General features: G+C 44.8%; 1 protein-coding gene across 3 annotated transcripts in view; it reads right to left on the bottom strand.

Moving 5' to 3' along the window:
- Positions 1-478: 478 nt before the first annotated feature.
- Positions 479-11472, bottom strand: part of LOC146026249 (flavin-containing monooxygenase 5-like) — a 58113-nt gene continuing 47119 nt past the window's right edge. For all 3 annotated transcript variants that reach the window (XM_083156737.1, XM_083156738.1, XM_083156739.1), the window contains exons 7-9: positions 9748-10097; positions 4106-4178; positions 479-2734 (exon numbers count right to left, since the gene is read on the bottom strand). In XM_083156737.1, coding sequence (XP_083012863.1) covers positions 2389-2734; positions 4106-4178; positions 9748-10097 — 769 coding nt within the window. In that variant the 3' untranslated portion in view covers positions 479-2388. The remainder of the gene's footprint in view (positions 2735-4105; positions 4179-9747; positions 10098-11472) is intronic.

Here is an 11472-nt window from a genome sequence, read left to right as displayed (position 1 = left end):
GTGACAATTATTAATGGTGCTGAGCATCCGGAGCCAAGGCACACTGATTGCCTGAAGGCACACTGAAGTGTGCAGTGCATTACTGGCAGTTGACTAAGTACTATGTGACTTTGCACAAGAGGTCAGAGGCTGAGAGGTTTATGTTGAGCTCTGCTTGGCGGAGCTCATCATATGCTTTTCAGGTCCATAGAGGACAGCAGTAGTAGTGGCCTCATCATAGGAGGGTTTTTAATTAGAGGCACCGGCTCCTCCAGAGTAAGGTACAGAGGGGGGATTCGATTAATCAGTTACCCACTGACCAAGTTTATACTGCCTTTACTCTGTGTTTTGACAGTGTAATATTCTCCCACGCAGTTTGCGGCCAGTAATGACAAGTGGGAGGGGGCCCCCATGTCTAAAGTGACCCCGGGCCTGCCGAAGGCTTCATCTGGTCCTGTGTGGGAGGTTCGAAGGGCTCAAAAAGAGTGAAAAACTCATGTCCACCTGTTTTTTTTTATTAAGCACCTTCAAATAAGCAGGAAATGTACATACAACTTGAATAATCATCAAGAAAATAAAGTACAATATGATATACAACAAATATCTTTGATCTGTACATAATTTAACATTCAAATAAAGAACAATGTATATTTTCTTTGTCTTGACTGTGTGGTTTTGTGTAAGATATGGTATAAGCGTATAATAAAATGCAATTCTACCTGTATAAAGAGAAGGTCAGATTTTTATAACTATGCCTGGTATAATAACACATTTCCATGCTTAGATCATGAAGTTGTACAGTTTTAGAAATTTAAACATACAAAACGAAAAAATAATAATACTCTGTCCGTGTACCCCGAGACCCCAACCTCTGCCCAACAATCCAGCAGTGGATCGGCAAAACAGTCATTCTATTTCTATAGGGTGATTCATGTCAACCTTTGCATTGTCGACCTAATGCTTGTGTCCTTTCAGGACCCCACACCTGGCAGGTGCACAGGTGCATTCATTACTCACAGACACATTTTAAAAGATCCACAGGTTGATATAATTATTTCACTTGTGATTCTGTGAGACCTGCAAAACATATAACACAAGTTTGAGAACCTGTGCTTTAGATAAATGTCAAATTATTTGCATTTATTTTTATTTGTTGCCCCATAATGATTATTACACTGAATATAACTTCCCACCAAAAGTGCACAATTATCTTATTATCCTTTACAAACAATTAATCTTGAATTTCTAATATTAGTCTTACTGCAACATATGTGTTTGTATTATATTATTTTTTTGGCATTCATATGACATTAGTAAGTAAAAAAGCAAGCAAGTTTAATTTATATAGCGCACTTTATCCAACAGGACTCAAGATGCTTTAAAGACATTAAAAAACAATACACATAATACAGAGGATGTTGGTGGTACAGATATTCTTAATAAAAACAATTTTTTTTTGTTTGTGTCAAATAATTTCATTGACTCAACATTAATTCAATTATATATATTGTAGTAACATAGAATTTTAGTAATTTTAAATAAAAATTAGTTTGATTAGAATATACTGACTTTTATCCAAACATTAATCCTTATTTTATCCTTTATTTTTTTTTACCGTTATGTGGCATGGAGATTCTTCTACTAAGTGCATGTTAATGACATTTCTCAAATATATACTGTAGGTTATAAATATATCTTATATACTGTAGTACACAGGGGCGTAGCTAGAAGTTTTTGGGCCCCATAGCAAAATTTTGAAAAGGGGCCCCTACACATAAAATTGTCAATAGAGGGAGAAAGAGAGTGAGGGTCTGAGGAAGAGACGGGGAGTGAGAGAGGATACAAGGGAGAGGCAGGGAGCAAGAGATAGTGTGAGCGAGAGAGCGAGAGAGAAGGGAGAGAAAAAGATAAAGATGGGGCAAGTTAAAAAATGAAAGAAGGGGAGAGAGAACAAGATAAAAAGAGATGGGGATAGAAAAAGATAAATAAAAGAAATGGGGTGAGAGAAAAAAAGAGAGACGGGGCAAGAAAAAGGGTATTCCACAGGGTAGTGATGAGGCCGGTTTGTACAGGGCAGCAGCTGTATGTTATCATGTGCTGGGTTTCCTGGGTGGTGCTGAGTTCTATATGTGCCCAGTCTCTAGTGTGCTGCGCAGTCAGTTGTGTGTCTTGTGCTGCGCCTGGTCTCCTGCTCCAACCACCACTGCCAGGGGACACGAGACACCGGCACAGCCAATGCCTGTGGCCACGCTGCTGAACTATTTAAAAAAAATCAAGAGGGTGCAGGGGATAGCAAGCTGGTCCTTCAGGCTGCCAAAAGACACCGGGCCCCATAGCAGTTGCATCCCCTGCACCCTCTGTAGTTATGCCACTGGTTGTACACCATTGCCTACTTGTAACTAACAATACTTAAATGTATAGATATAGAGCAGTCAAGACAATTAAAACAGCACAAACTTTCAGCATTATTGTAAAAGACATATTTGCTGTTTCATTTTGAAGCACTCGGGTCTTTGTTGGCTTTATAATACGTTTCCATTGAGTCAAGATGGCCTCTCTGGCACCACTCCACTTCCCGGGCCCAGTAAGTCGATATTGGTAAGGAGTACAGGGTCCAAATAACACCTGGAAACCCAACCGTGGATCTGTAGTGAATATTTCTGCCAGATTTGGTTTCACACCAGCGAGAGTGGCCAGTTCATCCATGTATGCCACATAGTCCACTTGTACAGTATGACGCTGACTATCCACATAGCTTAAGGGAAAGAAAAGCAAATTTATAAAGCAGCAGGTACAGTATTCTTGTGACATAAATTGAGATTTGGAATTGCTAGATGAAATGTGATAGTCAGTGGAAAATGGCTTCATACTGTCAATAGTGGCCTATTATCATAAAATAAGAGGACAATGAATCTACTGTAATGTCCCACTTCTAAGATGCAAAACCCGCAGCTTCCACATTACAAATATCGTTAAAAAAAATTAGCCCAATTAAATAGCATTTTTTTTTTATATCTAATGTCAATACAAAGTGGTAAGTCCATGTTTTGACTGAATAACCTGTTGAAGCAACTACATCTATGTAGATTGTAAGTTTGCAAGCAGGACCTTTTTGCTATAAATGTCCAGTTGTATCAATGTTTTCAATTGTACAGCGCAATTAAGTTTTCTGCACTATATAAGAAACTGTTAATTAATAAATAATACATTATTCATCTTATTCAATGCATCAGGCATTGATGATACCCATATCATTTAGTACTCAGTACTTAAAGTTTCTCGGATAGGACAGCATGGCTGTAGACAGCCTGGACGAACCCCCCCCCCCCCCCCCCCTGTAAAATTGAGGAAGTTGTACCAGCTGGGCCACACCCTATTTTATAGGAAGACCCAGAGGAGGTGTGGCAGCAGCCTCCCAGTCTCAGTGACAGCAGCCTTCGTGCACCCACAAGCAGCCCAGTACATAGTAGCGTGTGCTGAGTTAGACAGAGAGTAAAATAAAAAGGTGATGAGGAAGTGAGGCCCAGACAGGCACCTCCAAGAAGCCATGACCTGGGTAATTAGTACTGGAGGTCACTGACGTGCAGTCACAGTAGGCAGAGCATCACTTGTCCCACAGGAGCAGCCAACAAGAAGTAGAACCTCATTATCAAGATAACTGAAATACAGGGGACTTGCAGGGGTAGCAGATTGTGGCCAACAAGTTTTCGGCTGCTTCTGCAGATGCTCTGCTACCTGTTTTTGGGCCTTATTCAGACTGGATTGCAAAGCACATTTTTTTCATGGAAAAAAACATGTTGCACTGCAGGTGGGACAAATGTGCTGGATCTGCTCAGCTTCAATGTCTGAGAAGCTTAGGGGTTTATTTACTAAGATGGGAGTTCTATTGATGAAATGTTACCATGGGCAACCAATCAGATTATATCTATAAACTTCTAGAAGGTGCTAAATAAAGAAGTAGATTCTGATGAAAGTGATGCATTACTGACTTTTGGGGCATCACTGACACTGAATTGTAGTTTTGTCTCTAAATTACACACACACACACACACACACACACACACACACACACACACACACACACACACACACACACAAGTTTTAGTTACAAGATCTGGATACATACCGTTTATCCAGCTTGTCCTTTTTCCTTACGATATCTATAACCATGCTTTGCTGGTCGGGCAGTTTGACCAAACCTAGGTTGATAAAACAAAGGATCGGTTATTATAAAGATTGATTGGAACACAATAATTATCATATGAAATGTGAAAACACATCATGTAGTACTGCATGGACGCTCTGCTATTCATGTTCTATAATATACATAAAATGTACAAAATGTACTACTGTACTTCAGGGAAATGTATGGAGTCAGTAAGGACAATGTATAGAAGTGAATACATGTACTTCTCATACAGTAGATGGCAGACGTTACATTCATACAGGGAATGCAGGTGCCAAATAGCAGCACCTCTGACTATGCAAATATTTGATCTTATCTATTCATCTTTGGATCAAATTTTAATTATACATGTCTACTTCTCCTGGAATGGCCAGGAGGCTTCTGGAAATTGGGTAACCCTCCATGCCCCCTGATAAACTAGGTAAGGCTCCTGTATCCTGCTTCCCCTCCTGACCGCACCCCTCATTCAGCCACTCAGTCCCACCCCCCTTCATCCATTCAACCCCATCTACATTATTTTTATTATTATCAAATTTTATTTCTAAGGGCAGTATTCAATGAGAAAAATTCTCTGTGTTTTATGGCGAGTTTGTGCTTTTCTCGCGTTGGACGGAGACTTTTGCTCTCAAAAAGCGAGCAACCCTATTCAACGTACACTTCTCGCCGTCTTTCTATGTGATTTTCGCCGTGTAGCAATTCTCCATCTTTTCATGGGGAAGTGGAATGTGAACTTTTAAAATAAAAGTTTTTTTGTTTTAATTTTGGTGTAAAAAAATCAGGAATTTTATTCTGTGAAAGCGCATGCTATTTTTATTCATGTGCTTATAGCACATGAATATATATTTAATTTAAAAAATATATATATATATATATATTTTTTTTACACAGAGCAGCCAGCAGGGGGCCGGGAGCCAAGCCGCTCATTAGATATTCATATATTCACTGCACCGGGCCGAAACTAGGGTTTCCGGTGCCCGGGGCAAGGCAGTCATTTGGTCGCCCCTGCCTTGCCCCTGGCACCGGAGGCTGAGCAGACCCTGCGCCCACATAATGTTGTGCAGCGGGGTCCCGAGACTTGCAGCGGGGTCCAGGGACAGGCAGCGGGGGTTGCGGACCAGGCAGTAGGGGTTCCGTACCAGGCAGCAGGGGGACGGGCAGCGGGGTCCAGGGACAGGCAGCGGGGGTTCCAGACCAGGCAGCGGGGGTTCCAGTCCAGGCAGCAGGGGGACGGGCAGCAGGGTCCAGGGACAGGCAGTGGGGGTTCCGGACCGGGCAGCAGGGGTTCCAGTCCAGGCAGCAGGGGGATGGGCAGCGGGGTCAAGGGACGGGCAGCACCGCGGCGGCTTTATTCCTTGTAGTGAGCTACGCTACTTGCCTGGCGGCGGGAAGCGCTGCTGATTTTGACATGCCGGACGCTAATTGGCTGAGAGAATTTAAAAGTTCTTCAAAACTCAAGTGGACCTTTTCATGTGTTGACCTTTTCCTTGTCAACATTACTGCTTGTGTCTACTTGTTGTCAATGTCTACATTGTGCACGTAGACCTTTTGGTGTTGACTGTCAACTTAGACATTGTCTGTCAGCGCTCTGGATATACACTGGAGCTTTAGGGATTCATTCTGACATTGGAACAGATCCCTGCCAGCCTGGATTGCCCATACACACTGAAGCGAGGTTAGTGAAGGGCGGAACAATCACTGTTCTCTCCTTCATTAGTATGTATGGTGTTGATAGGGAGGTTTTGATGTAACCGCAAGAGCACGCATATCACTTTTGCACACTTGGTTATGTACTGTAGGCTATATGCCGATCCGATCTGCCTGAACAGCCAGCTTATCGCTCAGTGTGTACCCAGGTTATGATTTACTTAACAGGTTTCCTAATTCTTTTTCTGACCTCAATTGATTGTTCCCCGTTCACTGTTAAAGGTACATTTTATTAGATCTGGCCACTTTTAGGGGGGTATTCAATGTCAGGGGCATGGCTGTCAAGCTAGCGCGACAGCTGTGCCCTGTCCCGTTCTCGCTGGAGCTCGGCAGTCGGGATTCAATGTCCCGGCCGCTGAGCGGCGGGAAGGGGCCGTGGCCGCGAGCTGAGGATGGAAATAGACGAGCACACTAGTGTGTGTGTGCAGGGGTAGCAGGATCAGGTGCAGGGGTAGCAGTGATAGTATAGGGCCTTATTCTGATCGGTGCGGCCCGATCAGAATATGCGGCCGCAACCGTGCATGCGAATCCCCGCCTTCCATACGGATCGCCACCTGCCGTCCGTACGCGGATATGTGGCGATCCGCATGAAATTGGACGGGGATACGCCTCCTCCGTCTTGGGAGCAGCCCCTGCATTCGATGGTCGCCGAACATCGAATGCAGGGCCGCACGCTCCACCAGGTCCCGCAACACAAGACCACACGGACACTTGTCCGTGTGAAATCATGTATGGGGGCGGGCAGCTGACATCCGGCGATGTCAGATGCCCGCCCCGTACCCACGCGTCACGGCCTCATTACCATGCATACGCCCCGCGTTTGCATGGGAACGCCCATGAAACGCGGGGCGTATGCATAGGGTAATGAGGCTAAGTAGCCCCTCACGCCCCTCTACGCCCCCTGTGCGGCGTATAAAGAATCCGTGCGGCGAAATCGCCTGCACATGCGCAGAGTGACCTCTGCACATGCGCAGACGATCAACATCGGCGGTCCGTCCGCATGCAGGAATATCCGCACCGATCAGAATAAGGCCCATAGTGTGTGTGGATCAGGTGCAGGGGTAGCAGTGATAGTATAGTGTGTAGGGAGCGGGTGCAGGGTTAGCAGTGATAGTATAGTGTGCATGGGGAGCGGGTGCAGGGTTAGCGGTGATAGTATAGTGTGTGGGGAGCAGGTGCAGGGTGAGTGGCAGTACAGTATGTGTGTGGATTGGGTGCAGAGGAAGCGGTGATAGTATAGTGTGTGTGGATCGGGTGCAGGGGTAGAGGTGATAGTATAGTGTGTGTGTGGATCGGGTGCAGGGGTAGCGGTGATAGTATAGTGTGTGTGGGGAGCAGGTGCAAGGTTAGCAGTGATAGTATAGTGTGCATGGGCAGTGGGTGCAGGGTTAGCAGTGATATACAATGCAGTGTTGGGGGCGGCGGCACTCAGAAATAAATACAAGACTGCAGGCGGTGTGAGTTACTGACGTTTCAAAGCCTGTGGGCTTTTTTTTATCTGGTGCTGGTGAGAACGTTCCTTTGAAACGTCGGTTATTTCTGAGTGCCGCCGCCCCCAACACTGCACTATCTATCTATCTATCTATATGGAGACCCAAGGTGCGGCACTCACGACTCTTGCAGAGATACTAGACTGTAGCCAGTAATTTACAACGTTTCAAAATTAATTTCTTTTGTCTTCAGGTTCTGAAGACAAAAGAAATTAATTTTGAAACGTTGTAAATTACTGGCTATAGTCTAGTATCTCTGCAAGAGTCGTGAGTGCCGCACCTTGGGTCTCCATATTGCTGCTTTTTTGCTGTGAAGGCACCGACCACGTTTAAAAGGCTGTTGGGAGTGCCGGACCCTGTATATATATATATATATATATATATATATATCGCTTAATAAAGAGCAGCATCATAAGAGCACAAAAAAATATATATAATCTTGTATCAAATCATTTGATACAAGATTATATATATTTTTTTGTGCTCTTATGATGTATATATAATGTTTTTACAGTGCTGCTCTTTATTAAGCGATTTTATTATATTGCTTATTATACATGTATAGCCTTCAACCCCATTCATTCCATAACCTTAGACAGTGGCTGGTTTTTTATAGATATACTTATGCCCAGAATCAGCCCTTGAATGGGTTAACACATTGCACTTTAAAATTTTTTACAGACAATATTTACCAAACATCAGACACATAGCCTGATCACAGTTCGCTTTTGTTACAACACTGTTTTGCACATATCCAACCTTTTGTTGGTCTTATTTACAGTTGATCACACGCAGACCCGACGCGCACCACAGGAGAGGCGTCCGGTGGTTGCCAGGAGACACAGACGGAGGTATCCGGTGACGTCACCGGCACTTCCGGGGGCTCGACTGCGGGACGCTGATGGGATCTGCACGCTCACATCGTTACACAGATCAGCTATATAAGGTAAGAAAGTCTTTGCTTTCTTTTGGGTCACCAGCACAGCACTATACGCACTTTATGGTACTAGTCTTGAGGAAAAGACCTGTAGGTCTTGAAACGTCGACTATGATGTACTGTACCTTGATGGAATAAATTTCTCTTTTTTCACTACTGGAGCCTGTGGAGTGCCGCTTTTTCCTACCTGGCCCTAACCAGACCAGGAGGTACCGTGTTAGTATTATTATTTACTTCTGAAGGCACCCCAGCAAGTTGTCCTCTCCTCCGGAGTGCCGAACAAACAACGTTCTTATATATATATATATATATATATATATATATATATATATATATAATAAAAAATAACTGCCACTCAGTAAGCACCCACCTAGGAAGCAGTGGCATAGCGATGGGTCTGCAGACTCTGCGGTGGCTTGGGGGAGCCAGCATCAGTGGAGTCTGCTGGGAGCGCCCTCCATGGGGGCCCCAGAAAGTTGTTGTATCAGGGACCATGATTTCTCTTGGAAGCCCTGAGTGTGCATGTGTGTGGTTCCCTGCGAACCAAGCCAGAGGCGGCTTGCCATCGCTGGTCGTTCGTAAGGTGATTGACAGCCGGCGGCTATTTGTAGGCGGCACGGCAGCATTTTCTGGTAGTGCCCCCGATAACGCAGGAGGCACCCAGCCGCTGAGAGGGACAGCCGCTGATTTCAGCTGCCTCCTTTTCCCCTCGGCCATCACAGTGCCAGGTAAATCTAGACTTACAGTACTTGGCACCTGCGAACAGGGGGAAACCATTCAATGGTAAGTTATTGCAAATGGTTTTCCCCCTGTGTGAATGGCTGTGAATGTATTCACAGCTGTTCACAGGAGTGGGGTAATTCTCACTGGGGTGGGGGGGAATCTCTGATCGCTGGGCTAATCATTGGGCTGTCTTCAGAGACTCTCCCAGCACTTGATACCACCCTCTGATGGCGTCACCTGATACTGTCCGCACCCCCTAGTTATGTCACTGGCTCGGAGTACCATGTATAAATATATCATTATAGAATTAGGGGCATATTTATTATGGGTGCAAATTGGATTAGTTGATCGACAATGGTGGCGGCAGCGTTGCGAAAGTCACCGAACAAATGGCCGCTGTACGATTTTTCCAGAGATATGTTCATGTGCATTAGAGTCTGAGCCTTTAAAGGCTCAGACTCTAAAGGGCTGTGTGTCTGCCAGCCGAAAAGATGGGGCCCGAAAGAAGGAGGCCGCACATGGGTCGCCTCATCTGTTTAAACACCCAACAAAGAGCATTACCTCATGATACCTTAATGTGAGATGGTTGGATTGATTAGCAAATAACTCTTTACCTCTCAACTGTATTTTATGATTGAATAGTAGAGTATATCTATATATAATACTACAGTATTACATTTTTACACTTTACTAGGGTAAACACGCTGTATTACCACTAAATATTGTACCTTTAAAAACTCGTGTTGCCAAGCGAGACTGGAGCTCAGAAATCGGCATGATAGCACCAAGAGGCTGTATAAGTCCCACTACCGCTAAGGTGGGCTTCTCCAAATGGTAAGGAAACATATATTTGTATAAGGAAATCTTGTTCTTCCTAGCATTAATTACTTCACAGAACGGGAAAGAAAAATTGTATCCTGTTGCGAAGAAGACGGCGTCTATGTTTTTCTCCATTGTCCCATCTTCAAATAGGACCCCAGTATCTGTAAACTCTTTCACATTGGATCTAATCTGAACATAGCCTGAGATGATGCGATTTGGAAGGTCATCATTGATGGTTGGATGCTGACTATTGAATCTAAAATAAAAAAACATTTAGTTCCTCACATTATAAACTAAAGAAAAATAAATAGTTATTAAAACATTTTTGAAACATATCGGGGGAAATTTACGAAGATGTGTATTCTACTTCACATGTGATGTTGCTATGGGCAACCAATCAGATCCTGTCTACCATCTTCTACAGGGTGCTAAACAAATAAGAGGTAGATTCTAATTGGTTGCCCATAGCAACATCACATGTGAAGTAGAATACACATCTTAGTAAATTTCCCCAATCATTTTGGAGCAGATTTCCTAAATCATCATAGAAAGGATAAACAGAATCTGAGGTACTTGTTTCCTAGCACGGCCACAATCGCGGGCATCGTGTGTAATTTTTAGTGGTATACGACGCGACCGACGCGATGCCCCCGATTTTCCCATTGAAATGCATTGAAAATAGTCAAAATCGCGTCGGTCGCGTCGTATGCGGCTAAAAAAGCCTTAAATGGTCCAGACGCGATGCCCACGATTTCCCCATAGGAAACAATGTAAAATGGCTCAATGTACCCGCGATGCCCCCGATTTCTCATAGGGAACAATGTTAAATACCTCAATTTCACCAAATCATCATAGGGAACAATGGTAAATGGGCCAGAAAGCCCCAAAAACACCCCAGAACAGTGAAATGTCCCCCCAAAAGTACTTTACGCCACCCCACGATCAACGCGAACCCGAAGCGTGGCGAGCGGCGGCGGTACGCGTCCTCCGACCTTTTCATACCCCCACTATCCACGTCGGCGTGGAGTTGAGAATAGAATAGTGTGGCGAGCGTAGCGAGCCACCGTGCCCGAAGCGTGGCGAGCGCAGCGAGCCCCGCGAGGGGACGCGGATACCTTCACAGGTAAACGCGTCCCTTCGCGGGCTTCACAGGTATCCGCGTGCGCTCGCCACGCTTCGGGCTCGGTGGCTCGCTACGCTCGCCACGCTTCGGGTTCGCGTTGATCGTGGGGTGGCGTAAAATACTTTTGGGGGGACATTTCACTGTTCAGGGGTGTTTTGGGGGGGTTTATGGCCCATTTAACATTGTTCCCTATGATGATTTGGGTAAATTGACCCATTTAACATTGTTTCCTATGGGAAATCGGGGGCATCGCGGCTAAATTGAGGCATTTAACATTGTTCCCTATGGGGAAATCGCGGGCATCGCGTCGCGACCATCGCACCCGATTTTTTAGTGCTTGCGATGGCCGCGATGCCCCCGATTTTTCCTCACGATGCCCACGATCATGATCGTTGTGGCCGTGCTAGGAAACAAGTACCGAATCTGATTGATTGCTATGGGCAACATCATTAACCGTTTTTTTTTTTTTTTTTTTTAACACCAGAACTCTGCACAGAACATTGCGATC

This window comes from Crinia signifera, chromosome 8 (assembly GCF_055691185.1).
Source record: "Crinia signifera chromosome 8, ASM5569118v1, whole genome shotgun sequence".
Lineage (NCBI taxonomy): Eukaryota > Metazoa > Chordata > Amphibia > Anura > Myobatrachidae > Crinia > Crinia signifera.
Note: the sequence above shows the minus strand (reverse complement) of the source record. Positions and strands in the feature narration are given on the sequence as shown.